The sequence below is a fragment of the Gouania willdenowi genome, chromosome 19, assembly GCF_900634775.1.
Source record: "Gouania willdenowi chromosome 19, fGouWil2.1, whole genome shotgun sequence".
NCBI classification, from domain to species: Eukaryota; Metazoa; Chordata; class Actinopteri; order Blenniiformes; family Gobiesocidae; genus Gouania; species Gouania willdenowi.
Genome location: NC_041062.1, coordinates 3,459,701 through 3,479,141, shown reverse-complemented (window position 1 = coordinate 3,479,141; position 19,441 = coordinate 3,459,701). Strand labels below are relative to the sequence as shown.

The 19,441-nt window shown below is 37.3% G+C and overlaps 1 protein-coding gene across 2 annotated transcripts in view; it reads right to left on the bottom strand.

Moving 5' to 3' along the window:
* Positions 1–351: 351 nt before the first annotated feature.
* The window catches only part of LOC114481225 (transient receptor potential cation channel subfamily M member 4-like), a 24,523-nt gene continuing 5,433 nt past the window's right edge, over positions 352–19,441 (bottom strand). Inside the window, exons 5-28 of one of the 2 annotated variants that reach the window (XM_028475824.1) lie at positions 17,065–17,234; positions 16,149–16,326; positions 14,768–14,832; positions 14,457–14,690; positions 13,606–13,708; positions 13,382–13,503; positions 12,392–12,694; positions 12,184–12,285; positions 11,978–12,106; positions 11,487–11,616; positions 10,955–11,100; positions 9,612–9,724; positions 9,453–9,521; positions 9,058–9,107; positions 8,740–8,978; positions 8,527–8,642; positions 7,121–7,253; positions 6,875–7,049; positions 6,638–6,803; positions 4,061–4,242; positions 3,674–3,806; positions 3,527–3,608; positions 904–997; positions 352–752 (exon numbers count right to left, since the gene is read on the bottom strand). In XM_028475824.1, the coding sequence (XP_028331625.1) occupies positions 721–752; positions 904–997; positions 3,527–3,608; positions 3,674–3,806; positions 4,061–4,242; positions 6,638–6,803; positions 6,875–7,049; positions 7,121–7,253; positions 8,527–8,642; positions 8,740–8,978; positions 9,058–9,107; positions 9,453–9,521; positions 9,612–9,724; positions 10,955–11,100; positions 11,487–11,616; positions 11,978–12,106; positions 12,184–12,285; positions 12,392–12,694; positions 13,382–13,503; positions 13,606–13,708; positions 14,457–14,690; positions 14,768–14,832; positions 16,149–16,326; positions 17,065–17,234 (3,266 nt within the window). In that variant the 3' untranslated portion in view covers positions 352–720. Of the gene's footprint in view, positions 753–903; positions 998–3,526; positions 3,609–3,673; positions 3,807–4,060; positions 4,243–6,637; positions 6,804–6,874; positions 7,050–7,120; positions 7,254–8,526; positions 8,643–8,739; positions 8,979–9,057; positions 9,108–9,410; positions 9,522–9,611; positions 9,725–10,954; positions 11,101–11,486; positions 11,617–11,977; positions 12,107–12,183; positions 12,286–12,391; positions 12,695–13,381; positions 13,504–13,605; positions 13,709–14,456; positions 14,691–14,767; positions 14,833–16,148; positions 16,327–17,064; positions 17,235–19,441 lie in introns of both variants that reach the window. The other variant, XM_028475823.1, reaches the window with a different exon arrangement.

The window sequence follows — 19,441 nt, the reverse complement described above, 5'->3', positions numbered from 1 at the left end:
GCCACTTATTAAATCAGCATTTTCCCATTAGACGCACCCAAAAAGGCCAGGTTAGCTAGCAAGAAGGCAGCAGACTTACTGCGTCACGTGATCTAAATGACGAGTCAAAAGCGTTCAGTCTGTGCTCACCAGAAATTTATGTTTAATATTTAAAACAGATCTGATCTGAATTAAAGACAATTTAATACTTTTTAAGGCCTTTTATTTGTATAAAAAAATATATTTAAGATTTTTTAAGGACTCGCGGTCACACCTTTAAGTCTGTCCTGCTCTTATTTTTATTTATATAAATAATAATAAAACTTCGAATGACTGATATCCATGCAATAAACCAAAAAAACACCCAGAATATTAAAATTAAGATCATCCTTTTATTGGCAGTAACAAACATTCATTATAATAACAATAAAAAATATTTCAACTTAATATAAAACATTTGTAACAGCATTATAAGTCATATTTACACACCAACAGTTGTATGACATGTATCTAAACAACTATTTAGCCTGCATGTATGGTAATATTCTAAACATTTTAATAGTATTTGAGTATTTTATACCAGAATAAAAACTAGTTCCGTTCACCACTTTAAGAAAAGCTTAAAATACGTCTAAAACTCTTTCAACAAGTGAAATACATATCATAAATAGTATGAACTCTTGAACTGTTCAGTGTTGATGATCGTCAGAAGCACAGCTGGTAACCCCCCGCAGGGCTCGATCAGGTGGAAACAGGAAAAGACGAAACGGCATCTATGCAAGAAGACAGAGGAGGAGTCAAACACAGTCCCCAAGCAAATACTTCACCAAAAAGAGGTTGACAAACCAGACTTTCAACGAGTTTCTGCAGATTGTTGATAATCTTGATGAATGTGCACTGATAACTAAACTTCAGGTAAAGTACCTCTGGGTGCTGGGGGCGGTCGAAGAGGTTTGAATGAGCCGCCTTGAGCTAAAGTCTCGACGATCCAGCCCAGAGCGTTGGAGCAGTACTCCATCTGTGCACGGGAACAAAGGTCGTCTGTGAGTTCACGGGAATGTGACGACTGAGAGCAAAAGTCAGGATTTCATTCATCGGTTGCCTTTCAGATCAAAGACTGGGTTTAATTTTCTGAAATGAAGATTTTTGACCAAGTTTGGTTTTAAGTCAAGAGTTAAAGTACAGGCCTGATTCTCATAAAGGTTACAGGAACTAGCGGTTAGCAGCAAAATGGGGGTAAAAGCAGGGAACATGTTGGTTTCAGATATATTTGATGTGCTGATTGCAAATATCCAAATTCCCAAGTATTCAAGGCTCAAATTCACCGTTTATTTATTTATTGGATCCACATTAGCTTCCACCGTGGTGGTTGCTAATCTTCCTGGAGTCCATAAAAAAAAAAGATTCTAGTACAGATAAAAACAGAAAAATTGGAATTTGAAGCAAGTTGAGTATTGTACGAGTGGATACAATAAATAAATGTTGGGGGGAATAAAAGAGGCGTAGCTCTGAATATCACAGTTTTCTATATGGTAGGCTATATCCGTTTAAAACATGATTAGCTTAGAGATGATTTCATGCTGTGCTGCAGAACCTTGCAATGCAAATGTTGAAAAACTCTGCTACGTTCTACAGTACTTTGCGGTTTAAAGAAAAAAAAACTGATACCAGTGAACAACGTGTCTGCATGAACTGATTTAATTCATAAGTATTGTTAATATCATCAACGAGAATCTTCTCAAAATACGCTTGTATTGAGGGGGTACGTGCTCTGCAGAGTCGTTTCTGTAATGTAATGGACTTTAAAGGTGCGGTCCGTAACTCTGATAAAAGTGACTTTTTGTCCTATTTGCTAAAGCTGTTGCTATGTAAGGACAGCCTTACATGAAACTAGCAGTTTGTGTGAAAAAAACAGGCTCATTGAGCCCCCTCTTGCTGCTGCAGCCTTTGGCAGATTGCCAGAAAGCACCCCGACCGAGCAAAAAGAACCATTCAGAGCCAGGAATGTGTTTGATGGACTGTCGGCCAGCTGTTGCTCACAGTCCCCGCCCCTTTCAGCCATGGCCAAAACACAGCAATGCTCATAGCAAGGTAGTGCCTGAAGCACCGTCTTTTTTTACAGTGTATGGTCTGGAGGAGTAGATGATGGAATTGGCGACTTTTTCTGCTAGAAAGGTAATTACTGTTGCTTGATTTACATTATGTTTGATTTGTAATTGTTACACTAGAACTCTGTAGTGCATGTGTCGTTTGTTGAGCTGCTCTCACTGCAAAATGTAACATGTGAAAAACCATTTAGGAATTTAAGATTTAGAAATGATGACAGAAAACAAGTGGCCATCTGAATGTTGATCCTTTCTATTCAATATAAACCAAACAAAAGAAGCTCCAAGAAAAACACACCCTGCACTGTGTCAACACAACACCATAACAACATGATTCATGTGCTCTTTTTCTCCTCTTGTTAAAGGGAATATGAAGCTGCACTAATCCACCACATCTTCACTTGTTTATCACAGTGAGGACTTTAAATGAGCAGCAACATCTTGATTAACATTCCCAAACATCAGTTCAGAGGTTCCCACCTTTTTTGGGTCATGACCCTATTTTCATTTCACAAATGTCGGGCGACGCCAGAGACATTTTCTTCTTCTAGAATTATTTTTTATTATGTTTATTAACGTGTGTTATAAATATCCACTGTATCCACTGTATCCACTGTATCCAGTATCCACTGGATTAGTGCACAAAGTGACAAGTGTTGCACCTCAGGTATTATTACACTGCATTTTATTTTAACTAGATTTATATGAGAAAAAGTTTAGGTATAAGACAGTTATTTTATATTTATTGTGTGTATGATGTGTATTTAAAAAACAATAATAATTCAAAACATTTTATTTATTTTTTTTTAAATAGAATTTTAATCTGTTTTAGTGGGTTTTTTCTTTTATTATTAATTACTAGACATTTCAGGCGACCTCATTTTAATTCCCACAGAGGTGAAAGTAATTGATTACAAGTACTCCCATTACTCTAACTGAGTTGCTATTATGGGTACTTGTACTGTTTTGAGTATATTTCTAAATTAGTAATTTTACTTGTACTTAAGCATGTTTCAAAAAAATATATATATATATATATAATCCATATGTTCTCAGTCGTACCATTTCTGATCAAAGCCAATTTCTATAGTGCAGGTTGTGGTTTCTACCTATTATGTTGTTACCCACATGGCACTGTTTTAGAGTTCATAAACTATTTTTTATTGAATTAATTGGCGTTATTTTATTTAAATTGTACATATTGACAAAGCTTTTATTTTATACAGATGCCTTGGTTGAAAATAAATGAAGTTCTAATTGTGGTAGACTTGATCTCTTACTCTTTAAGTTTATACATGAGATGTTTACTGTATGCAAGATTTATTACCAACAATGAACACAGGGGGTGAAAGTATAACTTGTACTAGAGTATTTTATGATATATCAGTACTCTTACACCTCTGGGTTGAAAACACTGCATTAGTTGTTGATTTAAAAATCACCTCGTTCTCCAGAGCTCTGATCTTCTGGTCAAGCTCTCGTTCTCGTTCTCTGTCGATCATATTCTGGAGGACACCGTCCACCCTGAAAGCAATGATAAGAGTGATTAAGGGAGTCAAAGGTTCAGGTGGTGCAACAATGGCGCTCACTTGGCAGACATCCGCTTGAGTCTCTCAGAGTCGCTGCTCTTCTGGATCTTGTTTTGAGCCGTCAGAAAGTCCTCTTTCTGAATGGCTTCCCATGTCGTCAGTCTGTTAGCTGCTTTACTTGTAAGTTGCAGAACTAAAGAGGGGAGGGGAAAAAAAAAAAAAAAAGGCAAGGGAAACGTATTTGTATAGCGTTTTTCATACACAAATCAATTCAATGTGCTTTACACGATCAAAAAGAGCAACAGAAAACATTCAACAGCTTAAAAATCAACAATTATATGATTACAAAAATCCCTCTCAGTCATACAAAGTAGAGAAAACTTTGATTTAAAAGAACAAAAAGGCTTTTAATTTCACTAACTAGTCACCATTTCGTCCCATACTGACCAAAGTGGTGAATCTTCACAGAAGGCACCTTCCTGATGGCCCTTTTGATGAAGAGGTTGATGTGGGAGAGGATGATGAATGGAGGAGCGAGAGACGGACGCGAGTGGTACTGCACTATCAGGTTGTATCGCTGAAACTTCCAGTAGATGTCGCTGTGCGCCTGCACCTCAGAGAAGGTGGAGCTGTGAGGGTTCGAGGAGAATTAGAACAACCCTGATGATATAACGAAGCAATATAACGATATATATTTGATTTATTTGTATTTTTTTATTATTTGAATTAATTTTTATTTCAAATATGTCCACACTGCAGTGTATCTCACAATGAGGAAAAAATTATAAGAATAGTAATTAACTCACTCAGCGCCATTGACAAGATAACTCGTCATTTGCTTTTTTTCACGGGGATTACTAGAAAACACCCTGGCGGAGGTCCCTCATCAATATCTAAGCTGTGGGGTGTTGTAGTGACCAACTGTGTCCTGAAGATGGCAGCAGTGCACCTTTAGATGAGAGATTAGCCACTGATGCTACCCAGCAAAGGAGGAAGAAGTAGGAACGAGTGAGATTATGGTGCTACAAAGTGATATTGTGACGTATCCAGCAGCTCACAGCTCCACATACTAACACAGAACATGTGTGGACATGAGTAGATTATTGATAATGTTGAGGTAAAACCATCAACTAACCGGGCCAAATGGGTCATCCCTGCATGTCGGGAGGGGGGGGGTACAAAATACCCCCAGCCTGTGAGCCAGATAGCAAAATAATAGGTGACACGTAGGAGGTAGCAGCGCACCTTTGGATGAGTGATCATGCATGCGAGGGTTGACATTCGACCAGAGCATGTGTGGAACTCATGGATAGTGACACTCTGCATGTCCGGGAAGAAGAGGAAGTTGCGTGTGTGCAGACTGACAGGAGAGAAACTTGGAGGAACGCCAACATTTTTTTTAGAAAAAGGCTTTTTTCTCAGCTTTTTGCTCTGAAACTGAAGATTTGTGTAAAACTTGCTCTATTCAATGGCTGATTACAAAAAAATGAAATGAGCCAGAAACAAATTCTTTTTTTTTGATGAAAGTAGAGGCTTCAATCTTTCAGATTTCACATGGTCATAGTAGAAAATATTCTGTGGGTCTTTAAAATCAGTCAAATGCTCAAAAACAGCTGGCACTGAGGGGGGTAGAAAATCTGAAAATGGCTGGCACTGAATGAGTTAAAAAAAATGAAGAAAAAAATGGAAATAAATCAAACAAGGCAAAAGGAGAACAAATGGTACAGAAATGTTGCTCATGAAGCCTATACATGTTCAAAAAGGAATCAGAGGAAGTATATACTTATGATCCTACCCTTTAATATCTAGTACTATACTGTATATATATAATCTTCTTATAATATATACCTATTTACACTATAAACATACATATATACACATAATTCATTGATGATGATTCATCTATATAATTATACAATTCATGTGATCATAGTGTGATACAGTATGTAGGGTGTGGTCTTGGAGCCACTAAATGTGTGTTAATTGATCTCCTGCTGCTCTAGAAAGACGTTTAATGAATATGACCTAACGAAACCTCTACTATCATGTGATCTTTGGTGGAGCTTGCAAGTAAAATTCACTACAGGTACGATTTAAAACATTAGCAGTGGCCATTGTTGTTGGTTTTTGTGCCCCCTGGTGGCATTTCTACATACAAATTAACAAATCAGAACATGTGACAACAGTAAATGTAGCAAAATCTCAAATATTCCTTCACTGAGAAGATTCTTTAGGGAGAAGTAACCATTCTGTTATATTGTTTTTTTTAAGTCTTAAAAACTTACACAAACACAAGTGTAATATTCTCTGCGCTAGACCTTTATACTGTGATGGAAATGATCCATATCTTGGTAAATGATTGTCAATCTGCTCTTTTCTGTACTGATGTGAAAAAATTAAAAAGCAATTACTATTTTTGGAAAATGAAGTCAATGCAAGAAAATAGAAATAGAAAATAATAACGCCTTATTACAAAAAAATAAGTAGTCTTAGTCACAACTTTTGAAACAATATTTGGAAAAAGCTGCTGCGAAATCAGGCGTTTTAGTCCGTAACAATCGCAGAAATTGGTCACAAAATCTGAGAAGTCTGAGAAATAGGAAAAGGTTATGTCACCAATTTTCCAAATGAAGATTCTGATCAAGTTTAGTTTCAAGTCATGTTTCCTCACTTTTCTAAGCAATTTGTTCATGTTCACTTTTATATACTGTATGGTTACATTTTCATGCAGAATTGTTGACATATTTGATTTATTATTAATATTCATTTTATTTTGGTCTTTGTATGCATTTTGTCATGTGCTATAATTCATTTATTTCTATAATTTCTAAAGTGATTATTAAAGTATTTACGATTCTGATTCAATACATGTTTATAGTTAAAAAGACATTAAAAAACTCATGAAAAGTCAAGCAATTTCATATTCAATTCATGTAATTTTAAGGTAGAAAAACTATATCGTGGTATAACTCTACATATATCGCACCGCACTAATGGAAGCTCTCGTTTGGCATAATTGTTCACCTGAACATGGCGATGAGGAGGTTGATGAGCAGAATGTTTGTCACCAGAAGGTAAACAACCAGCAGGATCACCACCAGCCAGTTACTGTACAAAGTCCTACATGGCTCGTCCCCTGCGTCGATCAGGGTCCGGTTGTTGGTGCACGGCATGTCCCAGTCTTTCCCCACTGGGAGACAAAATAACACAAAATAAAAGTTAGAAACTGTGTTTTCCATCATGAAATATAACATCTCCTACCATCCATCTCTTCCACAGGAATCTGTCCAAAGATGTGTAAATACGGCCTGTAGAAAACTCTGCGTAAGATGCGGTCGACGCGAGGGTCGTACGCGTAAATCAGCGCCTGATTGGCTACACCATACGCCAGGAGCCACACACCCAGGAAGAAGAGGAAGAAGAAGACGTCTTTCATCTGAGTGAGAGAAAACAGCCGTAAACACAACGCACCATCCGTCTTTGTGAGTTTATGGTCGAGCTGCTCACCATCTTTCCAACGATGATGATTTTTGGTCCCAGCTGCTTGTGAATGGCAAAAATGTGAATGAGGCGCAGAGTGAAGACCATGTAGTCCACACAGAGGATGTCGCGGCCAAAACCATAGGACCACTTGAACATCCTGCACAGTCACAGTACGTAGAAATGTTAAGGAAACAGCACCACCTAGCATTCAAACTAATAAAACTGCACTGGAAAAAGCTGCTGGAAATGTCAATTTTATATTTTATTTACTAGCTTATTGTGTTTTTATCTTGTTTTTTTCTTTATACCTGTACTCTTGCACCACCAGAGTTGTCCTTCAATTTCATTGCACATTGTGTATAATTACAATAAAAGCCTTTTATTCTTCTATTCAATGCATTCAGAATCAGAAAAGGTTTTATTCACCAAGTACAGCACAAGGAATTTATCTTGGCTGTTGGTGTGAAGAACAGAAAAAGATCCAAAAAAAAAAAAAAAAAAAAACCAGAAATGACACAAATAATAATGATAAATATAAAGGATCAAGGATAAATAAAAGATAAATATATACTTATGTACAAGTGCTGCAGGTAGGATTTTAGTACATGACTGAATCAATGAAAACAATAAATGAGCTCAAACAACAAGATGTGTTTATTATTTCCATCACTAAATACTAACAATGTGCAATATGAATAAAGAACATAATGCATTGTTCACAAAGCACAAACTTAAATTTAAGAAAGTTATATTCATGCTTTAATGGATTTTTTGGTAAACTTTTTACATTTTGTGTATTAGAATAAAAACATTCCAGAAAAGTGGAAACCAACAGTGCAAAAATTGTCTGAATATTACTTAAATTAACGCCCACGACGTATTAAAGTCTGTGCATTAGTATTATTTTATTGGTATACCGGGAACTTGTGAAATAAGAAAGGTTCCATGCAGTTTAAAGTGCACTCTTTTTTTGTGCGTTATTTTTCTGTAATTAATTTATCACGATTAAAGTCCCAGTCCTAATATATACAATATGTATATATTTAAAATCAGAGAAATCATTCTGTGATTAGTTTGTGAAAACATTATAAATGTATTGGGAACTCACTTTGAGTTTTTGTGGGTAAATACACAAAAACAAAATCACTGTAAGAATAAAGAAAAAACACTTGTATGCATCCGTCTATGGGACTCCACCTCCCACAATGCATTGCGCGCATGTTCCAAGTGTAGATCAAAACAAACTTTCGAGCAGCAAATTCAACCTTTTACATTTATTCAAGATTTATTGATCTATGAAGCAAACACTACTGTACGTTTTTAACAGATTAGAAAAAAATATTGTATTCAGCAGCTGTAAACAAGCAGAATTATTTGTACATATAAACTTTTAAGAAAGAAAAATATGAGGTATACTAAAGGTAATTTACCTGCAGATGAGTCCGATGAGAAACAATATGATAGCAGTGATGTCGCATTTATTCCACACGTCCTGAATGTACACTCGGATTCTTTGTCGCCAAGTCTTGGTTCCTACAAAGAACGTCTTGGAGAGTAATAAAAAAAAATAAAATAATTGATCAATATATCATAGATTACAGAAACCATCTGAGAAAAATAGAACATTCTCCCTCTGCACTCACTTCTCTGATCTCTTCACACACGATAGTGAAGACCCAGAAGTAGAGAATGTACTCTGTGATGGCCGGACCATCAGGAGGAGGGGGCTTGAAGTCCACCAGCAGGACGTAGGCGAAAAGCATGAGGAAGAGGAAATACATGATGACGTTGCCCAGGAAGGAAGTGACGGGCGCGAACCAGAACTGACGCCAGCGCGACACAATGAACGGGCGCTTCGGCGGTCGCCGAGGGTGGGGAACGCCTGCACGAGAGAAAGAGGTTTAAACACGAGTCTGCTGGTTATACTGGGAGAACATTTGTGTTCTGTTTGCTGGACCGACCTCGGATGGTTGCTGTGTTTGGAGTGGTTGGGAATTGTCCATCAGCCTCACTGCAATCACAGTCAGTGAATTAGAATTAGCATCGTTAGCGAGTGCTAGGGCTGGGCGATATGGACCAAAACTCATATCTCGATATTTTTTCTTAAATGGTGATATATGACATGAATCTAAATGTATTTTTTCAAATTAAATCTGACCAGAAACACAATTCTGGGTTAATCTATCTATATTGCCCAGCTCTAGCGAATGCTGTCCATGACCCTCGTCCGAAAGGCACAGGTTTGTTTGATTCAAAGTGCATCCCACTCATTACCAGCTCTGACCACCACTGTAGAGTAACTTAGAGGTATTACATGTGCTTGATGTCAGAGAAAGAGAAGACGGTGGTCCCATACAGGCTGTTGCTGTCTCGACAGTCTTCATTGGGCTTCCCCTCGTCCGTCATCTGGTCGTCCTCCTCTGGCCTGTAACGGCACAATATTTTTTTGTAAAAAAAAAAAAAAAAAAAGAAGAAGCCATGATTCTGTTATAAAGTTGGCAAATGTGGCTGTTACCTGAAGGAGATGAGGTCGGTGTAGCACAGGAAAGGACAGAAGAAGGTGAGAATGTGCTTCCACACCTCCGTGGTTCTCTTCATGTCCCCCCACCAGATCTGAGACAGCAGAGACTGAAAGGAGAGAGAAAACTGGTTCAACATTTCAGTTTTATTGATCAGTATAATCTAGGGCTGAACGATTAATTGCATTTGACATATTATCGCGATATCATAAAACGCGATTTTCTAATCGCAAAGGCTGCAATTTTTTAATTTTCCTTGTCCTGTCAAGTTCAAAGAGTGTTTAAGAAGTGCCATCCACAAGTTTACATGTTTCATGAAACGTGGTTAGTTAAATATGTTGAAGAGATAAAATCCACAGATCTGTTTGCGTTATTGTTGTAAACTGTGCTTTAAAAAAATGTATATTTTATATTTATTTAAAGTTTAAATAAATCTGAAATTGTTTAATGACTGATTTATTGCTTGTGTTCATTGAAAAATACATGACAAGAGGCCCTTGAAAAAATAATCGCAAATTAAATCGCAATCACAATATTGAGGAAAAAATAAATATTTTCCAAAATTGTTGAGCCCTAGTATAATCCCAGGATATGATTTTTGAGGCACAAGCAGGAACTAAAATTTATGTTGCCTCTTAAATGGAAGAAGTTAACTTAAGAGTCACCAAAGAAAGGGTTAATTGCGAGCTCTTACATCTAAATCAGAGGTGCACATTTCGTCGATCGCAATCTACCGGTCGATCGTGGAGGCATTTTGTGTCATAAATACCAGAAATAAAACCTAACCATTCAGCTTTTGACCTCAGTTTGAGGGGGCGCTAGTGGACAAATCTGTTCATTTACAACCTCTAATAATAAGTAGAAGAAGACCCTCCTCAAGCCCAAAGCGCAAATTAATTTTTTTAATATTTTGTTGTAATTTTGTTTGTATCATTTGATATATTTCTCTCACTTTTAGCATCATTTTGTATATTTTTGCTCATTTTTAGTTTAAGTCCACTCATTTTGTGTATTTTTGTATGTTTAATTGTATCATTTGATATAATTTTCTCACACCATGTGTTTTTGTTGTTATTTAGTATATTTTTCTCATTTTTACAAGTTATTTTTCTTGTCCTTTTGTTTTTTCTCTCATTTTGTGAGTTTCTGTTGTTGTATTGTGTATTTTTGTTGCCGTTTGTGTGTTAAGTATTAAGTTCTTTTTCCTACTCTGCAAAGTGCTTCAGCTACACCTCCCCCCATTAGAACACTGTTTATTAACACTGATATGACTCTGTATAAGTTACACTTTGCATCCACGTGTTGTTATTATCCACTTTTGTGTTGCATGGTTGCCCACCTGCACTCCATCATGGCTGAAGAAGAGTCGTGCATCCGCTCCCATGCCCATCTGCAGACAGGTGGTGCCCCCCCAGAAGGGGGACTTTCGGATGAGGAGGGTGAAGGAGCGGCTCTCATCGCTCCGATAGCACGAGCTGAAAACATCTGAGACCCAGGGAGGTGTGCAGACACATAAAAGAGAGTAAAGGAGTGTGTGATCATTGTCATCTCTAAACTAACTGCAGGTAGAAAAGTGTGTGCATCCAATATTGCATGTATTGTAGTATTGGTGGAAATAAATCCAAGTAAAGCACAGAGTTTTACACATAAAATAAGTAAACTGATGTAGCAGATTTTTTAAGATCTTCAAAAGTTTTACCAATTTAAAGTTTAGCAACCAAAGCCATTGGACTTCTAAAGAAAGAACTTTATATAATTTAAAATACTCAGTGTCCTCATCTTTCTGTACAGAAATAATCCAGCTGTGGTTCATTCACACATTTCTTTCATTCATCGATGCTGGGAATTGACTTTAGCTGACAGAGTCTCACCATGTGCCATATTCTCAAATTTCTGGGCCAACTCTTTCATGGAGAGCTTGGTTTCTGTCTCCATCTCCAGCTTGGAAAGTTCTCTGAGGATCTTACAGCCACTGAGCGCGCTCAGCACCGACTCTCCTGCCTGAGAGGGAAGAGAGTTTAAATTAATAAAGATCAACATCTCTTGTGATTTCAATAAATATAGGAGCCACTGAATCAATAATAAGTGTTTTTAAAAATAAATATTGTATTTACTATGTAAAAAATACCTTTTTTCTTAAGAATTGTATATTTTGATAAGCGCTTCAAGATGCCTATTGTTGTAATTTGCACAATATAAATAAAGTTGAACTGAAATTCAATTGCACTTTGTCTTTAAACTGTCATTTGTGAACAACGTGGATCTGAATGTTTTTAATATCTCTATGATAAACCGTTGATCAGCCCTCGTGTTACTTGGCTATGAATCATTTCTTGCTTGTTTCCAATCTCTGAGTTCGTACCATCTCCCAGAAGAAAGTCGCCATCTCGCTGCGGTTCTGTAGGACGGCCCAGATGAAGAGTGAAGCCCAGGGGGAGTGGCAGCGCTGTTCCCGATACGGACAGTCTCCACGTAACAGCTTAATGGCATGCTGAGAAAGTAAAGGTCTTAATATGTTAGCTTAACATTGAGAGAGAAGTTTGAGTATGTCTGCTTTTTAAGAGTTACCCTGAGAGCTCTCCTTTTAGACGTGATGTTCTGCAGGCCTAAAGGCTTGTAGTAAAACGGCTGACAGACGTCACCTATCAGCAGCTCAAGGATGCCAGACACCTGAAGGTTAAAAAGTCAAAGATCAAAAAGAAAAGATTTTTTTTTTTTTCTGGCTGTTTTCTAAATGATGGATTCTGATTCTACCACATCTACAAATAAACCTCACCTCAAACAAGCTGACCTCCATCACCGGCCCATTCTGCATGCTCTCCGCTGGGACTTTGGAAGGAGAACTTTCCTGTAAATTGGATGGTGAGAGAGCAGCTCCTGCAGTGCCCAGCCGCTCCACCAGGCGGCGCTGGAGAAGCTGGTAGAGCAGCGTCCCGTCAGCCACGGAGCGGTACAGGCTCTCCAGCCGGCCGTAGGTCAAGTATTGTAGGATGTTTAAGCCGTTCTCGGTGAAAAGACGCACGAACTGGGGCTTATTGTTGACCAGAGCGTCTGTCATGGATTCTTCTAAGTCCTGATACTGGTGGATTGATTCAGATGTATTCATTTAATTATTTTTAAAAAAGCAGCAGATATAGAGCAGAGGAACAGATTGTACCTTAACTATTTTATTAATTAAATTAATGGTCTTACATTTGATGCCCCAAAGCTACAGTTGGAAAGAGGTGAGACAAATATTTACAGATGGATATCATCTAATAATTATGACTTAGTAATTCATAATTATGACTTAGTAATTTTTTACTCAGTCAAAAAAAAAAAATCAAAAAAATGTTTAGATCTTTTAAAAAATATTATTATTTTACTTTTCTTATTTATTTATTTTTTTACTAGCGGGAATGGAATTCCATAGTCATAATTATGAGATACTAAGTCATATTTACAAGATGATAACCATCTGTAAAGATTTGTCTCAGCACTTTTCATCTGTATCTTTGGGGCATCACATGGAAGACCATTTAGATCTCTTAAATAGTATCTCATAATTATGCGATACTAGGTCAATAAAAATAATAACTATGACTTAGTATCTCATAATTATGACTTAGATTTTTTTGTATTATTATTTTACTTTCCCTAGTTTTTGTTGTTTTTTTTACTGGTGGCAATGGGCTTTCATACATTGGACCTGTGACATGTGCAATAAGATTAAAATAGAAATGAATAAAGTTTAATGACGATGCTCCTGTCTTAGTGCGTGTCCTACCGTCCAGTGAATGTCTCCGTTGAACAGTTCACTCTTTGCGATGTCGACCCTGTTCCACGTAACGGCCAGCTTCAGCTCTTCATTATACGGGCTGGCATCAATTGAAGAGCGCTGCTTACTGGCTGCAACACACACACAAACACACATTTTGTCTGTGTTCCGTAACGTGTCCACAGCCCAAACATTTCCCAGTGTCTATAACAGATATTAGTGGCCTGTTGTACCTCCCACCAAAGCTTTAAGCAAGACGGTGTCAAACTCATTTGGGCCCTCCTGTTCGCCGTGGTAGATGGTGATCAGGTGTTTGTTCTGGTAGACACTCAGGGCCTAAAGATGAAGTAGAAAGGTTTGAGAAGAAGGCTGTGGGACCGAACACGAAATCTGGATTATAAAAGGTTAAAAATGCCCCTCTTTCCAGAAAGATCCACTAATGTCAAGTTAACTCTATTCAATATTATGTGTATAATGTGATTATTGGAAGCTATCACAGCACATTTCAAGCCAAAGGCAGAGCATTCAACAACTGTATATACTGCTGATACATTCCCTTCAAAATAAAAGCACAAGATAGTGTTTCTCCAGGATATATGACATGCATGCTTTAGATCAGGTGCAACTGTTATGAAAGTGGGGGCCAAAACACTGCAATTGTTTGATCCAAGGGACATTAACATTCATGTCAGCAGAATAATGACCATTCTAAGCATTAATACAGGAAACAAAAGGGTTTTACTTTGTGTTTTTCTTGTCATTTTCTGTGTTTTTGAAATTAATTTGTGTTATTTTGTGGTTGTTTAATGCATTTTCCTTCTCGTCTTTGAAAAAATTTGTATATTTTTCTTTGGGTTTTTGTGTGCATGTGTATCATTTTATGTTTTTTTGGAGTCATTATGTGTTTTTTGCTGTCAAGCGTAATTTTTTCAGTAATTTTGTATGTTATGTTTTTTTGGGCATTTATCTTGGGGCCACACAAAACTAGAGCAAGGACCAGTTGCCCACACTGATAGACATCTACGTATAAAGGCCTTTGTGTCTTCAGTGCGCTACAGTGAATATCAGTATTCTCCAGTCTTACCCGTTCAGCGAGTTTTTCGGTCTCCGCCTCCAACGGGAAGTATTTCCTAACCCGTTCCATCACCTTGTCCTTTATGTCCACACTGGGACCCGCCTCTCCGTCACACTCACTGGACGACTGCACCACTGGGAGTGAGGACAAGTTCTCCAGAACCTCGCTGAGGAAGTCAGCCAAGCCTCCTGAGCCAGCCAGGACCAGCCATGGCATGGAGGTTTTCAGGGAGACATCCACCCTCTGAAAGGGAATAAAAGGAAAGGAAATTATTATCCTAATTCAAATAAAATAAATAAATTAGGATTTTAAAGACATACCTCAAGAATGCTTGAGTCTCCAGATACCAGCATACAGAGGACAGGGATGTCAATACTGCCGCTGCCTTTTTGTTTTGTAGAAGAAAATTATTTATTGATGCAGTTAAACATTTAATCATGTTGGCTCTCTGAGGTAATAATGTTAAGAAGCTAACTTGCATTTTTTTTAATTGTAGGAAATAAAACAGGTGTGAGAAATAAACAGACTAAAGAAAGAATGCGAGGTTAATTCTTTTTGACAAATCTGCTTGATTCTACATGTTAGGAAGTCCTTTGCATGCCTTTGCTGCTGCACGCAGAGACATGCAGTGGCTCTCAGCCAATGGACATTACAGGATCATATCATCATCAAACCCAAGAGTGGGGGAAATTAAGTCGGTTGTTCTAAACCTTTTCAGCCTGTGACCCCCAAAATTAAGGTTCCAGAGACCAGGGACAGACATGAACATTGAAGAACAATCATATGGAGACAGGGCCATCTATAAGGGGGAATAAAGGGAAGAATTTTTGGGAAACCCTCCATAAAGTCAGCAAAATTATGGTCCATTGTTCTATGAATCTGTGATAAACACATGTATTTATTCATCTGAATAATATCCACTGTTATCTAGGAAGTTTATCATTTGCTCCATAGTATATAGTCATCTTAAAGATGTAAATCATTGTTTTAATCAGAAATAAAATGGGTTAAAAGTGGTCAAAAATGGTGGAAAAGGTGGTGAAATAGGATTTTAAAAATCACACAAATTGGTTAAAAGTTGCAAATTAGAGCGGGCAAAAACAGACAGAAAAAGTGGTAAAAAAGAGGGGAGGAGGGGTGGAATAATGTAATTTAAAAAGTAGGAACAATTAGTTTAAATTGGCAAATAATGGGGATGATAAATTGTGAATGTGGTTAAACTGGCAAACAATAATCATGAAATATGGTGAAAAGAGGTTCAAAGTGACAATAATGGGTCAACACTTGAAAGTGAAAAAATGTGCAGAAAAGGAATTGAAATTTGATGGAGAAGTGTCAGAAATGGGAGTAACGTAGCAAAAATGCATCAAAAGAAGCAAAAATATGGCAAGAAAAGTGTTTAAAATATAGTAAGTTTGGTGTAGTTGCAGTAAAAGGGTTAAAATAAGCGAAAATGGGCTCAAATTGTTAGAAAAAATTAAATTCTTAGTTTCTTTAAAGACCTCTGGCGACCCCCTCCCAGTGACCCCATTTGGGGTCCTGACCCCAAGGTTGAGAACCACTGAAGTAAATAACAAGAAAAAGCAGTATGAGACATTTCAACTTAACAGAGGCAGAATATTCTAGGTAACACTTTCACTTTTTTACTAGTTCACTTCATTTGTATTTTAGAAAATTCTTTGTTAAAAATCCCTCTCTTACCCCAGATACCCGTACGCTGATGGGAGATGTAATCCTCCAGCTTCGCCCTGAACCCCGTCTCTCCTTCTCTGCGCCCCACGCTGCCATCGTCCACCAGCAGGAAGGCCTTGTAGTTGTTGTCCAGAGCGCACGAGTCCCGCACATTGATGTCAACATTATATTTTGCAGGAAAGCTGCCCTGGAGCACAAGAATACAGGTTTTACTGTTTAAAAGATGTTCCTTTAGGATCAATGTTTACAGCATGTTTGTCCTTTATTTGTTATTTGGGTCAATGACGTAACGCCTGAATATTCTGTCCAACTGCATTTATTTTAGTTAAAAAGGATAAATAACATTATATGTCAGTGATTCCCAAACTTTTTTCCTTTCTTTCTGGATTAGTTTTTATTAAAGACAAGATATTTTCATACTGCATTTTATATGAACTACATTTACATTTGAAAAAGTTTAAGTATAGAATACAGTTTGATATTAATTATATGTGGTATAATGTAATTTTAATCAGTATTGCTTTTTTTTAACCATTACTAGACATTTCAGGCAACCCCGAGATTGGAAATCACATATATGTCTTCAATTTTATTATTCATATTTTTTTTAAATGTTTTATATAACCTCTGCAATTTATTCTGTTATTCAAAGTGTCACTTTGTATTGATCTTTACTGTCTGTCTGTTCTTGTAAAGCACTTTGGGATACATGTAAAAGGCATGAAAGGTGCAATAGAAGTAAGTAAAGTCGAGTTGAGTGGTAAAAATTCTTATGTCACCGACCCATTTACAAAATACATTAAAAAAATTAAAAGATCACACATTACGTACAAAACAACAATGTATCGTGTTAATCTGAATCAAACGGCAGATGAAATAAATTCTGAATGGAATCACACAAGTGTAATGGGAGAGACTGCACCACCTGAGGGTTCACCAGCTGCTCACGGTTGTGCACGAAGCCCCAGGAGGCGATGCCCAGCGCCACCACCTTGTTGAGGGAGACTGAAGAGGCAGCGGTGGCGTGATCTCTCACCGCCTCTCCCACACATTTTCCAACGCCTTCACGCAAGCCAGTGGTCAGGATCCAAGCCCCTGGGAGGACATTCAGCAACAAATGTTAGGAGGGACACAGATTTCAATCTTTTAGATAAACAGCTGGTTTAGTTTACACCAAATGTTACCCAAGTATGCTATTTAACTAAAAGCCACACAAAAATGTTTACCTATTCCTGCTCTATATTAACACCTCTTAAATCAAGGGTGTCAAACTGATTTTTGTCCAGGGGCCAAATATGGAGTCGTTTAATCTTAAGTGGGCAAACAAGTAATTTCTACAATAATGTGCCCTAGTTTACACTTCTAGGTATACATAAAATACAAAATATGTAAGAAACTGACAATATCCAAGCAATAAGTGACAGATATCAGTCCCAACAGGGTCTTAACTTTAAATTTCCTAGATTATGTGACTAATTTCTATTTAATTAAAAGAAAATATTACGTAATAATTGAGTTTTTTTTCAACAGTTTAACATTAGAAAGCACCGGGAAAACTGTGAATCACTGCAAATATTGTTTCATTTACACAATGATTCATGTCTTTTTTTTTTTTACTTTACTTTCTCCTGCGGACCAAATTGGATGGTCTAAAGCAGCGATTCTCAACTGGTGGGTCGAGTCCCAAAAGTGAGTCACGAACCTGCACTGGGTGTGTCATGGTCAACTGGTCAAAAGTAAATAAACACTTAATGTCTCTCATGTTGGACTTCTCTTTTATTTTGAAAGAAACTTTTCTTTTGACAGGCATGCTGTGAAATGCATGTTGCACAGGAAATTATATCGATTTATGTTTAAAAAAAGATCATATATGTATTTTCAACAGTAATTTTTGAAAAACTAAATTTGGTTGGTTGAAGTCTAAAAAAAAAAAAAAAAAGAACAAAGTGTTTATTGCAATTTAATGACTGTGGCAAAATGTGGGTGGGTCCCAGGGTGAGACCAGTTGATAACCCTGGTCTAACGGCGTGTTTCCACTAGCGGTATCAGCCCTAATCAACTCTCTTTTTGCATGTTTCCACTGGGAAAAAGTACCTCCTCCGTGCTATCTGGAAGTACTTTTTTCAGTACCTCCTTCATAGCCATTCCGACCCGGGTGGGAGAATGTGACGTCGGCACAAGGTCAACACTGATTGGTTCAGAGAATCATCTCAGTTGCAGTTCCAGTGAATTGATCACAAGACACAAGGAGCACCAGTAGATTCATCACACCACCTCTGATTTCTTTAAGGAAGTGTCTCCTAGTACGTAATACGTATCCATATACTGTAGGGATGTAACGATTCACTCAACTCCCGATACGATTCTCTCACGATTTATTTTACAAAATGGGACTGTAGACAAATTTTTTTTTTGGGAAAAAACTAGAAAATACTGTACTATTTTCCTTTTATTTTTCATTGTCAAAAGAATTCCTTGATAAACAATTCAAAACAATGCAATTTAACTAAAAATAAATCTTGAATGAAATAAATAAAGGAATAATAGAAATGAAAATGAAGCCTATTAATTTAAATTCTGGTTCTATAATAAACAATGCAAAACTGCGTAATAGTTCTTTTTCTTTTAAAAGTGCAACTGAAAATGTATTTTGTGCCTTAACAATTGGACTTTAAAAAAAAAAAAAAAATGTGATTACACTGATTTATGTCATATTTGTTTGGACCAGCAGAGGGCGCTAGTAACACAGTGGTCGGTTGGCATGCAGATATCTTGCAGTGAAGAAGAGAAGCTATGCTAGCAGATAGAGCTAATAGAAAAACGTGACTTTTACAGATATTCAAGTAATGTTACAGATATTCTTTCGGTGCTAAAGGGGTAAGGAATCATTTATGAACATGTTTAAGAGTAGAAGCAGAAAGAAAGTATTAGCAGACTCCGCCCGCCGCCTACACTTGTGCCCTCTGCTGGTTAAAAAAAGTACTGCGATTCAATTTTCAGAAAATCCATATCAACCGTGATACCTATGAATCGATTTTTAACTGCCTTACGATTAATCGTTACATCTCTAATATACTGGCATTCTATCCGTACGAAAGTTGGAAGTCAAGTGACCTTTCCGTGCGGTTAGGGTTAGTCCGAAACGTAGGTTAGGGTTTGTTAGTCCGTAACGTAGTTAAAATATTAATACAAACAGAAGTACAAGTGCGCAGCGTCTCATTGGCCAGTTTAGATCACGTGGTGCACCTATCACGTGACCTAAACTGGCCAATGAGGAGCGTTGCGTACGGATAGAATGCCGG